General features: G+C 43.9%; 2 protein-coding genes across 4 annotated transcripts in view; one reads left to right on the top strand and one right to left on the bottom strand.

The window, feature by feature from the left end:
- The window catches only part of Slc2a3 (solute carrier family 2 member 3), an 83051-nt gene extending 76504 nt beyond the window's left edge, over nucleotides 1-6547 (top strand). For 2 of the 3 annotated variants that reach the window (XM_008825330.3, XM_008825331.3), the window contains exons 7-10: nucleotides 1741-1845; nucleotides 2197-2298; nucleotides 3019-3222; nucleotides 4259-4530. In XM_008825330.3, the coding sequence (XP_008823552.1) occupies nucleotides 1741-1845; nucleotides 2197-2298; nucleotides 3019-3222; nucleotides 4259-4456 (609 nt within the window). In that variant the 3' untranslated portion in view covers nucleotides 4457-4530. Of the gene's footprint in view, nucleotides 1-1740; nucleotides 1846-2196; nucleotides 2299-3018; nucleotides 3223-4258 lie in introns of all 3 variants that reach the window. The other variant, XM_029559775.1, reaches the window with a different exon arrangement.
- Nucleotides 6548-19970: 13423 nt separating this feature from the next.
- The window catches only part of Nanog (Nanog homeobox), an 11345-nt gene continuing 6327 nt past the window's right edge, over nucleotides 19971-24988 (bottom strand). Inside the window, exon 4 of the mRNA XM_008825503.1 lies at nucleotides 19971-20012. Coding sequence (XP_008823725.1) covers nucleotides 19971-20012 — 42 coding nt within the window. The remainder of the gene's footprint in view (nucleotides 20013-24988) is intronic.

Here is a 24988-nt window from a genome sequence, read left to right as displayed (position 1 = left end):
GGGATCGGGCACATGAAATGGTGCACATGAAGATCAGAGGACAACTGCAGGTCCATTTTCTTCTTTTACATGTGTTCTGGGGATCAAACTCAGGCTGTCAAGTCTGCACACGAGTGCCCTTACGCACCAAACAATTTTGATGGCTTCGTATCAGATTTTTTTTCTTTTAAAGAAGATGGTAATTAGCTCTAGAAGAGTAGTTTTCAATGAGAATAACGCCACAAATCTTAGTTTCAAATACCATAACTGTTCTTTCTTTTAGAAGGTACATAGTTTCCATCTTAGGTCCTAAGCATTTAGAAAGCTATTTATTGAAAAAAGTAACATTCCTTTTCAAATCGGACATCATTGAGCCACTAGATGTTTTAGGGATTTGGAGGGGCAGAGTCCATTAAGAAGGACTTAAAGGTCAGTTGTGCCACTCACCTGTCATCCTAGTGCTTGGGAGGAAAGTGGAGGCAGCAGGATGGCTATGGGTTTGAGGCAGCCTGGGCTATGTAGAGAGTACCAGGCCGGTGAGGGCCACATAGCGGGTTTGTCTTTGAACAAAAATCAAAACAACAAAAAACAAGGGCCAGCAACATGGCTTAGTGAATAAAGGTACTTGCCTCCCAGCCTAACTACCAGAGCTCAATCTTCAGGACTCACATGATGCAAGTGGAGAAGAGACTTTCAAAAGTGGCCATGTCTTCTGGGGCTGGAGAGATGGATCAGTGGTTAAGCGCACTGGCTGCTCTTGTAGAGGATCTAGGTTCGAATTCCAGACCCACATGGTGGCTGACAAGTGCCTGTAACTCCAATTCCAGGGAATCTGATGCCCTCTTCTGACCTTGGGCACTGCATGACACAGGTGCACTCGCATGCTGGCAATACACTCATACACATAAAAATAATAAATATTAAAAATACTATTTTATGGGTATGAATGTTATGTCTGCATGTAGGTAAGTGCACCCGTGTCGTTCAATGCCCATGGAGGTCAGAAGAGGCTGTCGGATCCGCTGGGACTGGAGTTACGGACAGTTGTTAGCTGCCATGTGGGTGCTGGGATTTGAACTCGGGTCTTCTGCAAGAACAGTCAGCGTTCTTAAACACTGAGCCATCTCTCCAGCCCCAATAAATTTTTTTTTTTAAAAAGGGTACTACCTCTTTCAGAGGACCTGGGTTTAGTTCCCAACACCCACAGGACAGCTAACAACTGTCTGGAACTCCAGCTCCAGGGGATCCAACGCCCTCTTCTGACCTCCTTGGGCATTGCATGCATGAAGTGCACTTAACACATATGCAGGCAAAACACTAATACATAGTCGTGTACTCTAATCCCAGCACTTGAGAGTCAGAGGCAGGCAGTTCTCTGATTTCCATGCCAGCCAGGTTGACAGTGACACTGTGCGCCCGCCAGATTTGACTGTTTATAAATGAACAAAGTAGATACAAAGAGTGAATGAACTGGCCATGGTAGTTCATGCCTATGATCTTAGCACTCAAGAGGGAGAGGCCATCCTTAGTTACATAGCAAGCTCAAGGCCAGCCTGGGCTACAGAGGAAGAGAAAGAATAAGTTATGGGAGTAAGCATTGGAAGGAAAGGAGCAGCTGAGAAGGAGAAGAATTAGACGTACAGGTAGATGGCAGAAGACAATTATTTGTAGGAAAGACTCTTCCTCCAGGGACTTCCCACTTTTTGAGGTCTATGTAGCTGTGAGGCACGATCGAATCTGGCGTCTTTTGTTTCCATCTAGGTGTTCTACTACTCAACAGGAATCTTCAAGGATGCAGGTGTCCAGGAGCCTATCTATGCCACGATTGGAGCGGGTGTGGTTAATACCTTCTTCACTGTAGTTTCTGTAAGTTGGATGGTGTGGAGGTTGGGGGTGGGGATCAGGAATTCTTGGTGCAAGTACTCAAAAGTGGATTGCATGTCTTTGAGCTTGCATCATTTAGTTAAAACTTTTGTTGTTTTAATTCCTCTGGGTAAAAGAACATTGGATGATGAGTGTGAGTAGTCTTTACTCATCCAGAAAATATGGAATGACTGGAAAGGGGGATAGATATAGAAGGGATTGATTGTTATAGTTACCTGGAAAGGGGGTGTGGGGGTAAGGCAGTAACAAATTCTATTACTGTCAAGCAGATTTCAAGTAGCTCACTCAGTATTCCTGAAAGGGAAATCAAATATCATGTCACTTGTCTTTTAGCTGTTTCTGGTAGAAAGGGCAGGAAGGAGAACTCTGCACATGATAGGCCTTGGAGGCATGGCTGTTTGTTCTGTCCTCATGACGGTTTCTTTGGTACTGAAGGTGAGTGTTCTTTGAATGGAAGAAAGATGGGAGGCTTAAAGAGAGGTTATAGTTGACTCTGGCAGGGGCTGGGCTGTTGACCGTGGAGGTCATCAATAAAGTTGAATTTAAGAGAGACAAAATACCCCCCAATTTTTAAAAAAAATTATTAATTTTTTTTTTTTATGTGTATGAATGCATTGCCTGCATGTATGTGAGTGCACCTGTGTTGTGCAATGCCACAGAGGTCAGAAGAGGGCTTCGGATTCCCCTGGAACTGGAGTTAAGTACGGTTTGTAGCCGCCATGTGGGTGCTGGGAATCGAACCCGGGTCCTCTGCAAGAGCAGTCAGTGCTCTTAACCATTGAGCCATCTCTCCAGCCCCAAGATGCCCAAAATTTTAATGAAGATATATGATCAGAGATAGGAAACTGGTGTAGCATGCAGCATGGCTTATACAATGGTTTGATTTATAAGTAGAGTCTCGTGTACTCAAGGCAGAGGTGTGCCACCATGCCCAGTTTTCTTACGTTTATTTGTGTGTATGTGTATGTTTGGGCATACATGTGCCACAGCAATTCCATTTTATCTTTGGTATGGGCATAGAATGACAGGAGAGATTGCATAGCTTGGATTCAGAAGCTCAAGGCTGTGACTCCAGTTTTGAACCACAGGTCCAAAATGGACCCCCAGCCATGCCCCTTCTAATGTGGACGTTTCCTTTGTTCCGGTCTCTTACAGGATGAATATGAAGCGATGAGCTTTGTCTGCATTGCGGCTATCTTGGTCTATGTGGCCTTCTTTGAGATTGGACCAGGCCCCATTCCCTGGTTTATTGTGGCCGAACTCTTCAGCCAGGGCCCCCGGCCAGCTGCGATGGCGGTAGCTGGGTGTTCTAACTGGACCTCCAACTTTCTGGTTGGAATGCTCTTCCCTTCAGCTGCAGTAAGTAAATTAAAACCAAACTCTTCTGTCATGAGCCAGCACACTTAAGCCAACACATGTAAGGTACATTTTAAAGGTAGCTACTCACTCTGAAAGATACTGTGCATCTTTTATTAAACTACATTTTCCTCTTCATTTCCAATGAAATATAGAAAAAGGAAATGATTCAGGAGGCAGAGTCAGGTGGATCTCTGAGATCACGGCAAGCCTGGCCTATATAAGTGAGTTCTGGGCCAGCTGGGGCCACAGGAGACCCTATCTCAAAAAAAGATAAAGGGAATGACAAGCCAAGCATGGTGGCTCATGCCTCTAAGCCCAACACTTGAGGGATTGTGGCAGGAGGATTACTGTAAAGTGGAGGCCAGCCAGGGCCACAATGAGACCCTGTCAAAACAACAGCAAAAAAGACAGGAGGACACAGCTGGGGCTTTCTAAAGGGCCCGAGATGGTACAGGAATCATTTTGCCTAGAAACAGAATGATAGTAGGACTAAGCATAAGAATATTCTAGAATACCTAATCCTTCATCTCGGTTAGCATTGATAACTTCATAGTCCGAAAGGCTCAGTTGGTTTAGATGTTAACAAAGCAGGTAGATCGTATTACAAAATGACCTACAGCTGATTTGTTGCTTTCAGGCTCTTGGCAAACATCTAGAATTCATTTCCTATTTCCATGAGTCTTTTTAGAAGCCTGGCTTTTACATAAAATGGGCTTAAAGTACTCAGGTGTTTGAAAGCAGCTAATTTTTAAACAGGTAAAGGCATGACACAGAATTGCTGAGAAACGTAGTTGGCAGTGGCATCTTAAGTGAACCTCTGGACTGGGCGTGGTGACTCATGACTTTACCCAGCCCCGTGGAGGCCAAGGCAGGCAGATCTCTGAGTCTGAGGCCATCTACATAGGGAGTTCCAGGCCTTACTGTTCCCATTCAGTAGGAACGACTCATAACTTAAGGCCCATCAGAGATCAAAATGTAAGGGAAATTTAGTCAATGACCAGATGTTTGAATCTTTCTTCTTTGTATATTTTACCAGGACCGTTTAGGAGCCTACGTTTTTATTGTCTTTGCTGTCTTCCTCGTGATCTTCCTGATCTTCACCTTCTTCAAAGTCCCTGAGACCCGAGGCAGGACTTTCGAGGATATCACACGGGCCTTTGAAGGGCAGGCTCAGGTTGGGAAAGGCCCTGGGATGGAGATGAACACTGTCAAGGAGTCCCCTGGCAACGCCTGAGTGGACCTCCTTCCACCTCCCTCCTAACATGGAAAGCAACCTCCCCACCCCCCAGGCGGGGAGACCTCATCAGGATGAACCACGACTGCTTCTGAACGCTGCTACTTGATCCCTCCTCACCCCACACACTCCACAAACACTCAGATGAACCCAATGCTGGGGTTAGTCGGATCGTCAATGGCTTTTTAAATATTTCATGTCTTGGACATTCTCTTCTGATCAAGAGAGACCAAGTAAACCTACCTTCATTTCAGGAGGGATTGGCTACCTAGTGTATGACAACTCTGCCAGCTCTTCCTCCCTAAGGTTCTAAGATCCCTTCACTAGGACACACAAGGGAGGAGGAGCAGTGTGTAGTCCCCAGCCTCAGCTTGCCAGCAAACATCTATATACCCAGTGTGGAGGGCAGTGGGTTATTTAACGAGCGCCTTCCTCACTCCACAGTTCTGCAGAGCAAAGTAACTTGAGTTTTATTTATTTTATCTTCAGGTTTTATTGCATAAATATTTATTTTTTTAAGTATAATTCTACCAAATAATGAAAGAGTAAGGAAATTGAGGTTGGAGGGAGGTGTTTAAAGAAGTTGAGTAAAAAAGGTTGGTAATAGAATTGAGGGAGAAATGTTTGTTACTGGTGGGCCTATGAGCTAGTTAGTGCCTCTTGATGATTTCTGTTTTGGACAAAAGCTCTTCGCTGTTATTTCTCAGAAGAGTGTGTGCCTATATAAAAAGCTCATGGTTTCCTTTGGACCTTTTCTTTTAAGATTATAGTTTTTGATGTAGTGTTACTTGAAATCTAAGGTTATTGCTAAGGTAGGCACTATAGTGGTGTTGGGTTTTCCTTTTGGTTGGAGTCCAAAGAAGGGAAAGCTATTTACAGAAAGCCTTTCCTCTTCCCTGGCCCAAAAAGTTTCCCTTTCTAGTGGACTCACTTTTTTGAAAAAAAACCTAACTCTAGTTACTCATCTAGTAGAAAAGCCATATGAATGAGAAACCTAAAAACAGTGGTTCTTGGTAGAGGTTTATTATTTTTCCATTTTGTTTTTTAATAGATTGTATTGATTTTTGTTTAACTTGTAGGTTTAAAGGAATTCAGGGAAGAATGTTCATAGCTAAGTTGGACTTTGTTACCTCAGCCCTTGGAGAGGATTTTTCCTGAACGATTATTACCTAGTTTGAATATATTGTTGCTCTGGGGTGATGGCATGCTTGTCTGTGCCCCTTAGGTCTCAAGCTTCCCTTGTCACCATGCTACTGTGATGTGTGCTCAGTGCCCAGAGGGGCTGTGACTCTGCTAAACACAGTGGTATTGTGAGTAGATGTGCAGTGTGGCCCATGCTTGAAGATATGAATGTACGCGCAGTCACTTTGCTCTGGGTAGAAGTCCTTCTGGTGACTTGTTTCCTTTGTTACTGTAGCTTTCTTTGAATGTTTTCAAAATTCCCTGCCTACATAAGCAACACTGCCTCTGCTCGGTAGAGTATGCACCCAGGATTTAGATTCAGTGCTTCCTGCATGGTGAGGTTGGCAGGGAGGGCTCAGCCTCACTCCAGCTGGGAGAGAAAGACAATGGAGAAAAGAGCTTGGGGAGAGGGAGGCCTTCCTTCAAGAGAATAGGAAACAAATGGCATCTCACTGTTAGAGGAAGTGGCAAGGTACACTCCTGCTATAGGTCACGGAACTTCCACAACCAGCCCCGCTCATTCTCCAATTCTTTTCTAAATGGAGACTACCCCAGTGACCCCCATGATGATCTATTCCCTTTCCCATAGGTTGTGGGATCCCACCATCCCTCATTGGTGCTTACATATTTCAGACCCTTTAGGTAAACCCATGCATATAACAGTATTCCAGTAGTCCGTTAGCACTGCTCCTGTGGTCAAAGAGCCTTTGGATAGAACTCACAGAGCTGTGCAGAGGGGTGTTGCTGGGAAAGAAGACTCCTCCAACTTACCTACTCTGCTCCTCAGTGAGTTGGCAGTAATGCAGGGTGGAATTTTTTCCATTTCTCAGTGACCGAGTTGTGAATATTCACATAGACTTTATTAATGTTACTGTAGTTTTTTGTTTTGAAATAAAAATTCTAAATGTGTATGTTGTGTCACAGACTTTTTTTAGTTTTCAGTTTGGAGTTTTTGAGACAGGGTCTCCCTGTAACCCCAGTTGGGCTGAAGTCACTATGTAGACCAGGCTGGCCTTGATCTCACAGAGATTCAGCTGCCTCTGCAAGTACTGGTATGTACTAAAAGCATGCATCACCATGTCTGGCCCTTTTTTATGTGTATGAGTGTTTTGCCTATATATACTGTGAGGGGTCCATAAAATTCCCTAAATCGACCACTCAGACACTGAGTCTCAGTAAAAAGGAGCGCTTTATTGGAGCCAACTGGTTGGGGACACAGTCTCGAGCTGTACTGCAACCCTGAGCAGTAAAAACGCAGGGCTTTTAAGCAGAAAAACCACAAAGCAGGGGATGTCCGTATAAACTATACACAGAATAACCAAGAAAGGATTGGAACAATCTAGGGCTGATTTCTAGAGACTTTACCTATACAGCCATTGGCTGTCTTACCTGGGGCAGAACGTTCTTTCTCTTCTGCCCCGGATTATTCCCATAGAAACCATACACAGATGTATCAGGTATACTGCCATTGGCCAGCTTACCTGGGGCAGAACGTTCTATCTCTTCTGCCCCAGACCATTTTCATAGAAATTATAAACATACCAGGAAAGGGTTCGAACAATGAAGGGGATTTCCAGAGTCAGGTGGAGGGTAGTTTTTTTTTTCAGAGGATAGGGAGGGGGTCTGAGGGGCACTCTCTTTTAATACTTAAGTGCAATGCCCTCAGAGGGTATCAGATCCCCTGGAACTGGAAATATGGACAGTTATTAGCTGCCATATGGGACTAGGAACTGAACCTGGGTCTTGTGTGAGAGCAGCCAGTGGCTCTTAAACCGAGCCATTTATCTAGTCCTCCTTTTTTTGGTTACTCATTGGGTTTATTGTAATTTAGTAAATAAAAAGCCTTAGGCTGGGCACGGTGGTGTATGCCTTTAATTTAGAGGTAGAGGCAAACCAATCTCTGGGACTTCCAGGTCATCTGGGGGTACAGGAAGACCCTGTCTCAAAAAAAAGAAAACCCAGCTTCCAATCGTGGTTTTGGGAATTAAAAAATGTAACTCAGTAGGTATAGTGTTTATCTGGCATGCATAACCCTGGGTACAACCCTAGCATATCGCAGTACTCCAGTGGTGGTAGAGCCAGGAGATCCTAAGTTCCAAGGTTATCCTCTGCTACATTGCTACATGAGACCTCAGAAAGCAAATCCTGGGTTTGCTATTCAGTACACTACCCGTCATGACCTTGAGTAAGCTTCTCAGTCTTAGAAGTACAGGATAGCAAGGCTTTTGTGTATTGCTCATCCTATGTAGCACATTGTCTGGCTTTCTCCAGTGACAATTAGCTGACTCCTCCGCATTTTTCTCCCTGTACCTCCTCCAGGACTGCCTATGTAGACCAGGCTGGCCTTGAACTCAAAACAGAGATCTGCCTGCCTCTGCTGTGATTAAAGGTGTGAGCCACCATGCTGGGCCTTCTAGTCTTTCTTAAGCTCATCCCATGCTTTTTCAGAGGAAGTGTGTGATGGTGTATCCATGGACAGCTCCCAGCCACAAGGAAAAAAATAAAAAATTAAGCCTGTGTGTAGTGTATTACACAACCTTCCAGGGCAGTTGGCATTTATTTCTAGCCTGTTCCTATAAAACACGTACTATGGACACTGCATCCATTTGCATTCTGCACCTTCATCTGTTAATGTACTGTGAACTGCAAATACTTAATTGGTTGCCTTATTTCTACTTAGTGTAGTCATGAGCTTTATTTATTTATTTATTTATTTGGTCTTTTTGAGACAGGGTCTCCCTATAGCCCCAGCTGGCCTGAAACTCACTAGATCAGGATGGCCTTGAATTCACAAAGATACCACCCCCACCCCAAGTGCTGGGATTAAAGGCATGCGCCAATATGCCCACCACGCCCAGCTACTTTATTATTTTTTGAGACAGGGTCTTGGTTTGTAGCCCCGCTGGCCTGCAACTCCATATGCAGCTGAAAACGACTGAACTGCACATCTCTCTGCCTCCACCTCCCAAGTGCTGTAGTTACTGTTAAGCACCACCAGCTCCTACCAGATCTTTATGGGTAGAAACATGAATCCAGATGGCATGCTTACTCTTCTGGACTATTTATAAGGGTGGTGTTACCCAATATGTGATTCTCCTTTTCTAGGGGGTGGGGAATTGACCACAGGGCCTCACACATGCTAGGAAAGTGCCCTACCACTGAGCTATATCTTTTTAATTATTTTGATACAGGGAGGATCTCACTAAATTGCCCAATGATTTTTCTTTTCTTTTTCTTTATTTTTTTTTAATTTTTGGTTTTATTTTTATGACAGTGCCTCACTGTGTAGCCTAAGCTGGTCTAGAACTTGCTATGTAGACCAGGCTGGCCTCAGACTCACAGATTCACCTGCCCCTCTGCCTCCCAAGTGCTGAGATTAAAGACATGTGCCACCATGCCTGGCTTTAAAATTTTTTTTTATTACTTTATTGCTTTTATTTTATGTGCATGAGTGTATTACCTGCATGTATATAAGCGCACTCATATTGTGCAATGCCCATGGAAGTCAGAAGAAGGTGTTGGATCCCCTGGAACTGGAATTACGGGATGGTTGCTAGCTGCCATGTGGGTACTGAGAACTGAACCTGGGTCTTCTGCAAAAGCTGCCAGTGCTATGAATCACTGGGCCATCTCCAGCACCTTTTTAAATATTTTATAATTTTTATTTTTATGTGTATGGATGTTCTACTTGCATGAATGTAAGTGCACCATGTGCATGCAATGCCCACAGATGCCAGAAGAGGGTGTCAGATCCTCCAGAACTGAAAAACTGGAGTTACAGTTGTTAGCTGCCATGTGGGTACTGGGACTTGAACCCGAGTCCTGTGGAAGAACAAGTGTTTCTAACTGCTGAGCCATGTTTCCTTCCTTCTAGAAAGAAGGCAGAAGGGAGGGGGGGGAGGGAGGAAGGAAGGCACTCCCTCAATAGACTAATGTAGTGATTACTTCAGAGCCCATATGATCCAGTCGAATCCTTAACCAGTCTCAAACGCCTGTGTTCCAAGCAAATGAAACTAAAACAAATGTGTCCTACCACCCTATTTTGCACCCATGATGGTTGTGAGCACTACAATCTAGAAAGTAAGCAGAATGTTGAACAGACAGGACTTTGGGCAGCACCTCAGGCCTTTAAATGAAATTATAGATTGTTCACACATGAAAACACCAGGGACCACTCCAAGACTGACCTTTGTGTTACCAGTGAAGAGTTTCAGGACACTCAATGTGGGAGATTAGACTTTTTAAAAATTACATTTATTTACCTATTTTGTTGAGGGGTGGGCACACATGTCACAGCAGGCAGGTGGTAGTCAGAGGACAAAGTTACAGGAGTCAGTTCTCTCTCTCCCTCATGTGGTCTCAGGAATCAAATTTAGGTAGGCAGTCAGGTAGGCAAGCCCCTTTATATACTGAGCCGTCTCACTGACTCAAGATTAAATTTTGATTCTTAGTTGTAGAGAAAAGGTGGACCTTATCAGAATTGAACAAACCAGAAAGATTACTGAAAAGGTACACTGATAATTTTCATAGGAGAAGAACTGATAGCACATAATAGAAAAGGCCAAATATACAAAGGAGAAGCAGGGTTTGAGAGAATAAAGAGGAGAACAACATTAATATCTGCAAAGACATATTTGTCTAAGGGAGTGAAATATTAAGCATCTTTTCTGCTAATTGAATTTCTGTCTTAATGCGTGACTTAGAATTATTTTTATTGTAGAATGACTGACTTCTTCCTTATAGTGAATTAAGGACAAGACTTGTCAATGTGGAGAACATGAGTTACTTTGTTTCATTAGTGATTATTGTTGTTATTAGTGAGACAGGATCTCATGTAGCACAGGTTAGCCTGAAACTGGATATGTACTAGAGGATGACCTTGAATCCCTGATCCTCTTGCCTCCATCTTCCCAGGAGACTTACAGGCATATATCACCAGTCAACATGTCCAGTTCATTAGGAGCAGTTTTGGTAGAGCGATGTGGTTGAATCTTGATTGTTGGACCTGGAGGGACAGCTCAGCAGTTAAGAGCACTAGCTGCTCTTGCAAAGGACCCAGGTTCAGCTGCCAGCACCCACATGGTAGCTAGCAACCGGTTAACAACCCCAGCTCCCAGGGAGCCAGTGCACTCTTCTGCCCTCTTTGGGCACTGCCCACATGTGGTGCATTTACATACATTCAAGCAAAGCACTCACATACAGAAAACAAAATCAAATAAATTTATAAAATGAAAACCCAAATGTCTTGGATGTAAAATAGGAAACTAAATATACTTAGCAAAAGTGGGAGCTAAGAATGCTGATGCATACCAGTAATCTCAGTACTCTGGAGATGGAGACAGGGAGAACAGCATTCAAGGTTATGCTCCCTCAGCTATAAAGTGTGTTTTAGGCTAGCCTAGGCTACATGGAACCCTGTCTCAAAAAAACAAACAACAAAAATGGGCTGGCAAGATGGCTCAGTGGGTCACTTGCTATGAAGCCTGACAACCTGTATCCAATCCCCAAGATACACATGGTGGAAGGAGAGAACCAATTCCCACAAGTTGTTCTCCACACCCACGTCCTTTGCCACTGTGGCAGGCATACCCCAACCCACCAAAAAAAAAAATTTTTTTTTAAACAATCAAGAAGTTTTCCCTCTTCTGGGGATGGTGCTTAGAGGCACACAGAATGATCCAGCTTTTATTTTTGTTAATTTATTTTTCTTTTAATTGTATGAGTATTTTATCTGTATGTGTGCAAGTGTACTCATATCATGCAGTGCCCACAGAGGCCAGAAGAGGGCGTTAGATTCCCTGGAGCTGGAGTTCTGGAGTTCTCTAGAGTCTTGCAGAGGACCTGGGTTCAGTTCCCAGCACCTACTGGTTGGCTCACAACCATCTGTAACTCCAATTCCAGAGGATCTGATACCCTCTTCTGACCTTGTTAGGCACTGCACACATGGGTGCACTTACATACATGCAGGCAAAACACTCACATAAAATAAAAAATAATTAAAAATAATCAAAACATGCCAGCTGGGCCTAAGGTGGTTCCACATATGCTAAATGTGTCCCTGACAGAATCAAGGGCGCTTTCCTAATTGAGGAGCAGAAAATCATTGTGAGAATGCTGAAGGCACAAGCCCAGAGTCGAAAGTAAATAAATACGAAGCTTTTTAATAAAAGTAATAAAAACAAGGCTTGTTCTATGAGAGAGAGGAAAAAAAAACAAGTAAATAAGGCACAGTAAATTTAAAAAAAAAAAAAAAGGAAATGAAAAAGTGGCCTAGTCTGGGAGTTCATGCCTGTTATGCTAGTACTCAGGAAGCTGAGGCAGTAGAATTGCCCTGAGTTCCAGGCCAGATGGGGTCTACATAGTGAGTTTTCATGCCAGTCTGGGCTATAAGTTAAAAAAGAAAAACAGCCAGGCGTGGTGGTGCACACCTTTAATCCCAGCACTTGGGAGGCAGAGGTAGGCAGATCTCTGTGAGTTCAAGGCCAGCCTGGTCTACATAGTGAGTTCCAAGGACAGCTGGGGCTACAGGGAGACCCTGTCTCAACCCCCCCCCAAAAAAAAGAAAAGAAAAAAATGAACAAATGAATGAATAAATGAGTAGAGACAATAGAAAAAGATTTCCAGGTAAGTTACAGAGGTACCTTAAGAGAAGGGTGTGATTTATGTCCTAGGAGATTTATGCCTGGAACTCACAGAAATCTACCTGCCTCTGCCTCCCACGTGCTGGGATTACAGGTGTCACCAGGGCAGACATGAAGTTTTAAAGGAAATATTTATTATTTTTATTTTATGTGTATGAGTATATTGCCTGCATGTATGTAAGTGCACCCAAGCCATGCAGCCCAGGGAGTCAGAAGAGGGCACTGGATTCTTCTGGAACTGGAGTTAAGGATGGTTGTTAGCCACCATGTGGATGCTGAGAATCAAATCCAGGTCCTCTGCAAGAACAGCCCACGCTCTTAACCACTGAGCCATCTCTCCAGCCCCAATAATTTCTTTAAAGACCTTATCTTTTTTTAATGTATGAGTGACCTGTCTGCATGTATTTTATGCACCATATGTGTGAATACCCACAGAGGCCTGAAGAGGGTTCCAGATCCCCTGGAACTGGAGTTACCGAAGGTTTTTAGCCACCATGTGGGTGTTCAGTGCCAAATCTGGGTCTTCTGAAAGAGTTGCCAGTGCTCTTAACAGTTAAGCCATCTCTCCAGCCCCTAAAGGAAATTGTTTATATTCACTATTTTACTATTTGGGGAAAAGAACAGCAGCCCACTCCTTAAACAAAGGCTACAAACAGTAGCCTTCTTCCCAAGAACACAATACGGAAAGAGGGAAGGTCAGCTTTACAGTAGACATGAGACATTCCCAACCTCACACAGTTGACCAAGCTTATAGAATGTACGCTTGACTGATGCGAGAAAAATGGCATTTTACCTCTGTGATCTTCTTTCCTTAAACTGGAATCCCATCTACAAAATCTCTGACTTGACTCCTCCAAGCTCATTTTAAAAATGTGTTAGAGAGGGCCTGGAGAGATGACTCAGTGGTTAAGAGCACTGATGCTCTTGCAGAGGACCAGGGTTTGATTCTCAGCACCTACATGGGGACTAACAACCTCCCATAACTCTAGTTCCAGGGGATCCAACACTCTCTTCTGACCTTCACGGGCATTGCAGGACATGGGTGCACTTACATACGTGCGGGCAATACACTCATGCACATAAAATAAAATAAAAATAAATTTTTTTGGTCTTTTTGAGACAGGGTCTCCCTGTAGCCCCAACTGACCTGGAACGCACTGTGTGGACCAGGTTGGCCTTGAACTCAGAGATCTGCCTGCCTCTGTCTCCCGAGTGCTGAGGCTAAAGGTGGTCCGTGCCTTTAATCCCAGCACTCATGTAGCAGAGGCAGAGAGCTCAAGAGAGTTATAATTAAGGGTTTTTTTTTTTTTTTAACAGTTGTCTTTTTTTTTTTTTTTAATGTGTGTATTGCCTGCATATATGTAAGTGCATCCATGTGGTCCAATGCCCATGGAAGACAGAAGAGGGTGTTGGATCCCTTGGAACTGAAGTTACAGACAGTTGTTAAGTGCCATGTGGGTGCTGTGATTCAAACCTGGGTCCTCTGCAAGAACAGACAGTGCTCTTAACTGCTGAGCCATCTCTCCAAGCCCCATAATTAAACGTCCTTACAATAACCATATGTATGTGATTTTGGTGACTTCTGAGGGTAAAATCTCATGGGGTTGCTGTGGAACTTTCATTTTCAGTCAATGAGATCATTGGATGCTTCCTGGGGCATATTGGAGGGGATTGCAGCTGATAAGGTAAAACCTTATTAAAAGGGTTGCAGAAGCCAGGCATGGTGGCACACACGTTTAATCCCAGCACTAGGGAGGCAGAGGCAGATGGATCGCTATGAGATCTAAGCCAGATAGGTCTAGATAGTAAGATCCAGGCCATCTGGGGCTACAGGGAAACCCTGTCATCTTCGTCTTCTCCTCCTCTTCTTCTCCTCCTCCTCCTCCTCCTCCTCCTTCTTCTTCTTCTCTCTTTTTTTTTTTAAAGAATAAATAAATAACAACAAAAAAATCTTGAAAAAATAAAACCAGGAAGAGATCATAGGAGTTTCTAGTCTAGCAAAATACAGCTCAACAGGCTAAGGTCTGTGACTACCCTGTTGTTTCCCGTTTGTTTTTGTGGGATTAGGGTTTGACCCCCAGGCCTTGTGTATGAACTTTGTTGTATTTGAAACTGAATTTATTCCTAGCTCCTTCATAGTCAAGTGACAGGTGATAGGCTGGACTTGTAAGAGCACAGACTTCCAGGCCAAGAGAGCAGTTATTCTTTAGCGGGGAATCCTAGCAAAACCTAGGGAGGGCGGGGCATGCTGACCCAAGCCTTTGTCCGCAGCACTCAGGAGGCAGAGGCAGGGGGATCTCTGTAAGTTCCAGTCCAGCCTGGTCTACAGAGTGAGTTCCAGGCCAGGCAGGGCTGCAAACAAGCAGGGTCTGGAGAGATGGCTCAGTGGTTAAGAACCTCTGAGAAGATTCTTATAGAAGACCCAGGTTTGAATCCCAGCATCTACATGACAGCTAACCACTGTCCATAACTCCAGTTCCAGGGGATCTGATGCCGTCTTCTGTCTTCCTTGAGCATTGGCACAACACGGGTGCACTTACATACATGCACACAATATATACATACACAAAATAAAAATATTAAATAAAGCAACAAAAAACTATGGAGAGAAAATGTGACCCTACAAATCTGTGAGCTGCAATCATAACTTATTATAGTATTTGACACAGGCCAGGAAAGGGGGATTTCAAATTATTCCTGGCTGACCAGCACATTTTGTAGGCATAGACACATCTTCAGTTTAGAAAGCCCCAGAACCCAGTGGATATATCACCTACACACATTGCAAAATGAACAAACAAAAAGTCAAAACTGTGACATTGTTTCTTCCCTCCCTCCTTCCTTTCTTCCTTCTTTCTTTTTTTTTTTTTTTAATATATTTTGTTTGCATAGGGACAGGTACCCACATGGAGGTCAGAGGGCAACTTGAAGCCATCGGTTCTCTCCTTCCACAATGTGGGTCCTAGAGATCGACCTCAGGCCTAGTGGTAGGTGCCTTTACCCACTTGCTGGCACCTCTTCTTTTTCTTATCCCAGGCCAGCCTGGAACTCACTGTGTAACCAAGCTGGTCTGGAACTTGAAATTCTCCTGCCTCAGCTTCCCAAGTATGGGTGATAGCCAACATGCCCGATTTACATCTTTTAAATGCAAAATTACTAATGTATTTCTTCCCAAAAAAGTATTGGATAGAGGCTGTCTAACGTACCTTGCTGGATTTCCCACACCTGGAACATACTCTGTTCCAGGTAGCCCTATTCTATTGAACCCTGATTTTCCCTCAATCAGCTCACAACCTTGGCTACGAATCTCAAGGATCTCCCATAAACCCTCAGGAAGCCTGAGGCTGATGCTGTGACTAGAAACCAACTCAGTTCCCTTTTCCTGTTATGTTGTCTTCAAGAGTGGCCTCTCTGTAGACACCTATAGACTTCTTTTTAAAGATAGGGTCACCCTATAGCCCCAGCTGGCTTGGAACTTGCTATGTAGATCAAGCTGGCCTTGATCTCACAGTGATCCACCTGCCTCTTCCTCCTCAGTGCTGGGATTAAAGGAGTGTGTCATCACTCTGGGATTAAAAGTGTGTGTCACCATGCCCAGCTGGATTTGCTAAATTTTATTTTTGTTTTATATGTATGTGTTTTGCCTGTATGTATATAAACACGCCCCTGTCATGCAGTGCCCATAGAGGCCAGATGAGGATGTTAGATCCTCTGAAACTGGAGTTTTGGACAGTTGTTCAAAACCCAGCCACATGGGTGCTGGGAATCGAACCTGGGTCCTCTAGAAGAGCAGTCGGTGCTCTTAACTGCTTTGCCATCTCTCCAGCCCCTACACTTACTAATTTTTTAAAGACAAAATGTGATAACAGTAAGCAAAAGGATGATTATATAAAATACAAATACTCAGATACAAAAATTACACCTATGATTAATTGTGCTTAATAAACACTGAGTTAATGAGCAAATGCATATTCTAGGGGACTGGTCGTATTCTCTCCATATTTCTGTGTTGAGATACAAACATTTGCCGTCCTCAAGCAGGCTTCTTGTTTGCATTTGAAGGTTCTTTTCCACCTGTTGTTTTTCGCTAGTTCTTTCTTTGAGATGATCTTGCTATATAGCTCAGACTGGCCTGGAGCTCCCAGTCCTCCTGCTTTAGCTTCCCAAGTGATTCAAGTACAGGAACCACACCAGGCGGAATACTGGCTGCATAGACGACTGTGTTTGTACCTTAGCCTTTATTTCTTCTGTCTTCCCACAATCTTGCTGCAAGTCTTGTTTAGTTTTGTTCATTGCTGGACTGTTCTTTTTTTTTTTTTTTTCTACAGGGTGTCTCTATGTAGCCCTGGCTGGCCTGGAACTCACTATGTAGACCAGGCTGGCCCAGAAGTCACAGAGATCCATTCACCTGCCTCTGCCTCCGGAGTACTGGGGTTAAAGATGTACACCACTACGCTCAACCTGTATCTTGAATACTGGGCATGTTTTGCTTCATTCCAGTCTCCTTATGTAGCCCAGGCGGGCCTTGAATTGCAGTCCTTCTTAGCTTCCTCAGTATTGTGGTTACAAGCCTGTGCCACCATGTCCAGCTAGACTGTGTACATATTCCAGTTTCTACTGTATGTGCAGCGTTCAGTGTGGACTAGAGAAAGCGGTAATCTGATTGAAAAATAAATAAAAAGCAAATGTCCCAGGAAGTGCCCATGTACATGTGGAAAAGTTAATTGGCTCCTGCCTCCTTATGTCTAAGAACCAAGTGTTTTAATTACTTCATTATCTCCACCTTCAGTGGAATTTTCCAGAGCGTCCATTGTGGATCAGGTAAGAAGCATGAAGCTTAGGAAAATTAAGTCTTTTAACAGTTTGGAGATCGATGAGCCAAATGCAACAATGGACCAGTAGAGGGTGGTGTGACCCTCCAACAAATTTAACGTGGCTTCTGTGGCTCTGCGTAAAACAAGACAGTCTAATCAATCAGTGGTTCAGAATCCAGGTTTCAGGGCTGGAGCTGTTGCTCAATGGGAGGGTGTGCATTTATGAGGCCCCGAGTTCCATCCCAGCTCTGAAATAATAAATACTTGAATCATTTTTGTATTTCTACAATGTTCATAGGGGGCTGGAGAGATGGCTCAGCGGTTAAGAGCACTGGTTGTACTTGCAGAGGACAGGGTTCAGTTCTCAGCATCCATAGTGGGTAACAACTGTCCTTAACTCCAGTTCCACTGGCTCTCACGCCATCTTCTGGCTTTCATGGGCACCGCATGGGCACTTCCATACAGGCAGGCAAAGCATTCATATACATAAAAAACATCTTTAAAGCCAGGCGTGGTGGCACATGCCTGTAATCCTAGCACTTGGGAGGCAGAGGCAAGCGAATCTCTGTGAGTTCAAGGCCATCCTGGTCTATATAGTGAGTTCCAGGACAGCTAGAGCCATAGGGAGACACTGCTTCAAAAAAAGACCAAAAAAAAAAAATAATAATAATAATAAAAAAGGTTAAAAAAAAAATCTTTAAAATCTTCACAGAAACTAAACACAGTAGCTAACACTTGTAGTCCTGGTTACTGGGGAGGCTGAGGCAGGAGGCTCCCTTGAGCTCAGAATAAAGGACCAGTCAGGGCAATATAGTCAGACCTCTCCATGATATTTTTTGTTCTGTTTTGTTTTTGAGACCAGGCTAGACCTAAGTTGGGTTCCCAGTATCCACATGGCAGCTTTCAACCATCTGTAACTCCAGTTCCAAGGGGATTTGAGGCCCTCTTCTGGCCTCAGCACTAACATGGTGCACATTCATACATGCAGGCAAAACACTCATACACAAAATAAATTACCAATAAATCTTTAAAAAAAAAAAAACAACAACAAAAAATAACACACAAAAAAACCTTAGGGCTGGTCATGGTGGCTCATGCCTTTAATCCCAGCACTTGGGAGGCAGAAGCAGACAGATCTCTGTGAGTTCCAGGCCAGCCTAGTCTACATAGTGAATTCCAAGCCTGTTAGGGTTACAGGGAGACCCTGTCTCAAAACACACACAAAAAAGCAGAAAACCTGAAAATGGGCACTATGTCCAATTGGTTCAACCTGAAATCGCCACACCTACCAAAATATCAGCACTATTAAATACAAACATTTGTAGAAGGAACTTTCAAAAGCTAGTTTTTAATTTTTTTTCTTTTTTACACAGGTTCTCCCTGTAGTCCCAGCTGGCCTGGAACTCACTAAGTAGACCAGGCTGGCTTTGAACTCACAGAAATCCACCGGCCTCTGCCTCTAGAGTGCTGGGATTAAAGACATGAACCACCATGCCCAGTTTTCATTTTTTTTTTTTAATGTATATGAATGTATTGCCTACTTGTAAGTGCACTCGTGTCCTGCAATACCTGAGGAGGTCAGAAGAGGGTGTCAGAACCCCTGGAACTGGAGTTACCAATGGTTATTAGCCACCATGTGGGCACTGGGATTTGAACCAGGGTCCTCTGCAAGAGCAGTCAGCGCTCTTAACTGCTGAGCTATTTCTTCAGCCATTAAAATATTTTAAGAATATATATATTAGCTGGGTGTGGTGGCACATGTCTTTAATCCCAGCACTTGGGAGGCAGAGGCAGGCGAATCTCTGAGTTCAAGGCCAGCCTGGCCTCCATAGTGAGTTCCAGGACAGGTGGGGCTACAGGAAGACCCTATTTCAAAAAGACCAAATACATATATATGCATATATATATAATTTATTATTCTTATTTTATGTGCATGCATGTATTGCCTGCATGTAGGTAAGTGCACCCATGTTGTGCAATGCCCACAGAGGATAGAAGCTGTCGGATCCCCTGGAACTGGAGTTAGGACAGTTGTTAGCTGTCATGTGGGTGCTGGGATTTGAACCTGGGTCTTCTACAAGAACAACCAGTGTTCTTAACCACTGAGCCATCTCTCCAGCCCCCTAAAATAATTTTTTTATGATATGGAGAAAAGGAGAAAGTTCAGGTAGCTTACAGGGGAGTAACAGGGTTAGACTGTTTTCTTTTGCAGGGAGGGGGGGTTTGTATTATTGTTACATTTTATTTTGGGGAGCGTGACATTGCGTGCATGTGTGTGTGTGTGTGTGTGTGTGTGTGTGATTGACAACTTGGCGTAGTCTATTCTTTCCTTTCACCCAATACAGGCCATTGGGCTTGGCTTGGGGCAAGAGCCTCTACCTGCTGAACCACCTAACAGGCCCAATTGTTTGTTTTTTGAGAGGGGATCTCGGTATACAGACCTGGTTAGTCTGGAACTCACTATGTGGAGCAGGTAGGCCTTGAATTCATGGTCCATCCTGCCTCTGCCTAATGCTGGAAAAACAGACATGTGCTACTAGACCTGCCCAGAGATTCAGTTTTTTGTTTCTTCTCAGCTTAAAATACCAATAACTATTTATGAAATATTACAGAAAGCTAAAAGAAGCAACTGCTGTTTACCCTGGTGCTATATAGTGCTATTTTTTTCTTCTTCCTCCTTTCTCTTACAGTAATAGAAATAGAGGCAGCTTATAAAGTAAAGGCACTAGCAAAGGTGGAAGTGGCTAGTGAGCTGGAAGATGGATGCTTCAAAAGCTCTGATGCTCTTTACTAATTTTTGTGGGGGTTTTTGTTTTGACAGTGTCTTTCTGATATAGCCCAGGCTAGCCTGAACTCAGCTTCTCCTGTAGCCACCTCCTACCTAGGTTTTTCAGCTTTAATTGCCATTTCCTTTCGAACCTGAGGGGAAAAGCACACTGGATTGAGTTTGCTGGGGTGTTCCAGTTCTCACAACGTGGACTCCGGGCTCAGCGGCATACAGGCCGTGGCTCAGTGACTTCCATGCACTTGCCTCTCTGGGTAAAGGACGAGGTTAATTCCGCTTTGAATAAACGTACTCCAGAAAATCTGGAGCCCAGCGTGTAAACTGCAAAGCAAAGGCACACTGTTGCCAAACAGGCTGAGGGGAGCAGCTCAAGCAGGAGAAAAAGAGAATTTGTTAAATAAAGAAGTCAGCTGGGATCAGACTTAAAAGCTTCAAGCTAGTTCAGGAAGCCAGTTACCTAAGGCAAGGAAAATACAGGCATTTGAATTAATTCCCTTGGTGTGAGGCTGAAGCAAAAGCTCAAGTCACACAGCCTCTAGGATGCCTCAGACTATTACCATTACTGGGTGGGACGTAATCTGTGATCCTACGAAATGTGAAATCAAGAATGGTGAAATCAAAAATGATCAAGATTATTTTTAGGAGTGAGACTGCAGCTCCAAGGGAGAGCACTTACCCAGCAGGGAGGAGGATTTACTTCCTACAACACATATCCTATTAAGTTATTTAAATGTATTGAACACCAAGACACAAAGCCTAGTGGCCTACCTGTGGAAGGCTGTGACAGTGACCCATCTGGTACACACCAGCCTTCTCTCTTGATGCTAATGGTCACAAGAATAAAGGACGATAAGAATTTGAGAATTAACCAGGGCTCAGCCCAAGGACGTGCCCCCAGCCACTATGTAAATGTACACCCTGAGGACAGGACTCCGGCCACCAAAGTGGCTGTCTCCTTAACAGACACGACTAAGGAACACACCTGCAGAATTTTGAGCAGGAAAGGGTCCCACCAGCGAGTGCATTGTGGACCTTATAACTCACAGGTAGGGATGTTTGCTAGTAGGCTGTCAGTAGGCAGCTTTTGCTTCTTCCAAGCCTTTTGTTCTGTGATGTACTTTAATACAAATTTACCAATTTATGTGTAACATGTTATTTGTTTCCTCTTCCACAGCCAAACTGAACATTTACACACAGCTACACCCGATTTGACTATCTTTTCTCTCTTCTACAAATTAAAATCTTTTCCAGTTATTAGCCTCCGCCCTTAAATCCCAACCTCACTTTAAAATTTTGTGTGTTGCCTGCATGTGTGTACCCGTGCCATTGCAATGCCTGCAGAGCGTCAGATCCCCAGAAACGGGAACTACAGATGGTTGTTAACCACTATGTGGGTGCTGGGAATCCAACCTGGGCCCTCTGCAGTAGCAATCAGTACTCTTAACTGCCGAGCCATCTCTCCAGGCCAACCTTTCTTTTTGAGACAGGGTCTCCTTCTACCCCAGCTGGCCTGGATTCACTATGGTGATCAGGTTGGCCTTGAACTCACAGAGATCCACACACCTGACTCCCGAGTGCTGGGATTAAAGGCATGTACCACCACACCCAACCTCACTTTTTAAACCTCATATCCTTTCCCATTCTCATTAATCTGCTCATAACACTTGACATTCCCCCAAGGGACTAGGGGTGGAGCTCAGTTTATAATCAAATCAGGAATCTCAGGGTTTAATCCCCAGAGATATTGAGGCTCTGCAGTTCCTGCTGTGTGATCTCACAGAAGCACCCAACACAGACACAGAACACTGCAAGTGAACTCCACTCCCTTATTATCAACTCCTGTCATAGGTGAATAAAAACCATTCCTTAATGACCACACCCTAATTCCTGTCGGTGGATGCAATGTGACCAGCTAGCTCCAGTCACCATGTTTTCTCCACTGTGATGATATAATCCTCCAAATCTGTGAGCCAAAACAAACCCTTCAGAGATCAGAACAGAGGGGGAGTAAAGTCCTTGTTAATAGCTGTCATTTTTCGGGGCTGGAGAGATGGCTCAGCAGTTAAAAACCCTGGTTGTTCTTGCAGAAGACCTGCCTCCTCTGTCCTCCGCGGGCATTGCACAACTCAGCTGCACTTACTACATGCAGGCAATACATGCATACACATTAAAAAAAAAAATCTGTCATTTTTCATCAAGGACAAGTGCTGTTTTCTAAGACTTACAACTCAATCCAATTGAATTACATAGCAGAACTTAATCCAAAGCAAAGACAAGCAGCAATTAGCTGTGCAACAGAAGCAGCATGGAGGCCTAATGCATACCTAACCTGGAGGCCAGGCAAGGTGGTTCCTGTGGAGAACCCAAGCCTCCACCTAGCACTGCAGAGGTGGAGGCAGAAGGATGGGGAATTCAGGCATCCACAGCTACACAGTGGATGAGTGAATTGAGGCCAGCCTCCGCTACAGGAGACTGTCACAAAAAACTGAGGAACACAAAAATAGATGCCTATACTTGGGATTTCTCGTGCTCTATCATTTCATCACAGGCTTTTCTGACTCTAGTATCATTTATTTTCTCAGTTTTCCTGGTGCACCATTATATGCACTTAGCTAGCACCAAGAATGTACTTTCCACAATGAAACTTAGGTCCTTGCGCATGGTAGGCCAGCTTGACCACTGTTCATTACTACTCAGCAAATGAATTTTACTAAAAGATTTTTAAAGGTAAAGGTAGCCCTGGCTGCCCTGGAACTCGCTATGTACACCAGGCTAGACTGAAACTCAAAATCCGCCTGCTTCTGCCTCCTGAGATCTGGGATTTAAGGTATGTACCACCATACCACCCAGCAGTTTAAACACAAGAGGAAAAAGAAAGCCAGCGAGGTGGCATATGCCTTTACTTTAATCCCAGCACTAGGGAGGCAGAGGCAGGAGGACCTCTGTGAGACGGAGGCCAGCTTGGTCTGCATAGCCAATCCCAGGCCATCTGGGGCTACAGGGAGACCCCGTCTCAAAAAAACCAAAGCAGCAAAGAAACCACAGGAGGCTCTTGAGGCCAGCTTGACGGAGACACACCACACGCATACACAGTACCAGTATCTACCCACATCTTTATTGACTCACTAGGTAAAAGCAAGGCAGGAATGACACCACCCAGCTTGGTCTGCATAGCCAATCCCAGGCCATCTGGGGCTACAGGGAGACCCCGTCTCAAAAAAACCAAAGCAGCAAAGAAACCACAGGAGGCTCTTGAGGCCAGCTTGACGGAGACACACCACACGCATACACAGTACCAGTATCTACCCACATCTTTATTGACTCACTAGGTAAAAGCAAGGCAGGAATGACACCACTAAAGGTAAAGTTGGTGTTTTATTTGAATTTAAACTAGTCAAACTGGTACTGATTTTTCTTGATGTGTCAAGTATAAAAATTTTCCTACAAACGTTAATGAACAAAGTGGGGCTCATTGTGAGATCTTCCAAAGGATGAGGAAGCAACCAAGCAGATTGCAAACAGGAACAGTCTTCAATTACCAAACACGAAATAAAAGCATGGCACACAGCTTTAGTTTTGTTGAGATAGGATCTTACTACACATAAGTAGTTCAGGTCGATTTTGAACTTGTATATATATGCAGTCTAGGCTGGTTATGACCCGCTACCATACCTGGATACGTTTGTTTAATTTTAAAAATTTATTTATTTTTGCTTTGTGTGTACGAGCATTTTACCTGCCTGTATGTAAGTTACACCTGTGTTGTGCAAAGCTTGCAGAGGCCATTAGAGTGCGTCGGATTCCCCCAGAACTAGAATTACGAATGGTTGATAGCTGTGATGTGGGTGCTGGGAATCAAACCTGGTCCCTCTGAAAAATCGGTCAGTGCTCTTAACCACTGAGCCATCTCTCCAGTCCCTACCTAGATACATCTTTATACGTTTATTTCCTACACTTTTAGATTCTACATCCTGAAGCTACCTAACTTAGACTGGGTCTGTAGCTAGAGCCATCCTATGTATGTATGTCTGGTCTGCAGCAGGAAGAGCTACTCAAGTCCCCTTCATCAGACTCCAATTAACAAGTTGAGATACCATGTATACAAGTGGATCCAAGATTCCAAGTAAGACAAGCCTTGTGTAGCCCAGTCCATGAGTACTTGCCTAACACATACAAAGTGCTTAGTTCACCCCTCGCACAACACCAAAGAAAAAGACACAGCTACACAGCTCAGAAACAAATGTACCAATACCAGGCCACAAATATAGCTCAGTGGTAGGTAGAGCAGGCACCTAGCATTTTCAAGCTTAGATCTCTAGCACCAAAATAAAATAAAATAAAATAAAGACAAAACTATAAAAATCTTTGAGCTGGGCGTGGTGTTGCACGCCTTTGATCCCAGCAGTCGGGAGGCAGAGGCAGGCAGAGCTCTGTGAGTTCAAGGCCAGCCTGGTCTACATCGTGAGTTCCAGGACAGCTGGTGCTACAGGGAGAACCCTATCTCAAAAAGACCAAAAAAAAAAAAAACAAAAACAAAAACTTCGAAAGAAGGAAGGCACTCAGTCACTGCCCTGAAACTGAGCACCGCTCTTCTCACGCTTCACCAGGTGGTGAATTCACTGAGTAGTTAGTCAAACTGGTACTGATTTTTCTTGATGTGTCAAGTATAAAAATTTTCCTACAAACGTTAATGAACAAAGTGGGGCTCATTGTGAGATCTTCCAAAGGATGAGGAAGCAACCAAGCAGATTGCAAACAGGAACAGTCTTCAATTACCAAACACGAAATAAAAGCATGGCACACAGCTTTAGTTTTGTTGAGATAGGATCTTACTACACATAAGTAGTTCAGGTCGATTTTGAACTTGTATATATATGCAGTCTAGGCTGGTTATGACCCGCTACCATACCTGGATACGTTTGTTTAATTTTAAAAATTTATTTATTTTTGCTTTGTGTGTACGAGCATTTTACCTGCCTGTATGTAAGTTACACCTGTGTTGTGCAAAGCTTGCAGAGGCCATTAGAGTGCGTCGGATTCCCCCAGAACTAGAATTACGAATGGTTGATAGCTGTGATGTGGGTGCTGGGAATCAAACCTGGTCCCTCTG

Source organism: Nannospalax galili, unplaced genomic scaffold (assembly GCF_000622305.1).
Source record: "Nannospalax galili isolate Female #2095 unplaced genomic scaffold, S.galili_v1.0 scaffold589, whole genome shotgun sequence".
In the NCBI taxonomy this organism is placed as follows: Eukaryota; Metazoa; Chordata; class Mammalia; order Rodentia; family Spalacidae; genus Nannospalax; species Nannospalax galili.
The sequence above is the reverse complement of the archived record's forward strand: the minus strand, read 5'-3'. Positions and strand labels throughout refer to the sequence as shown.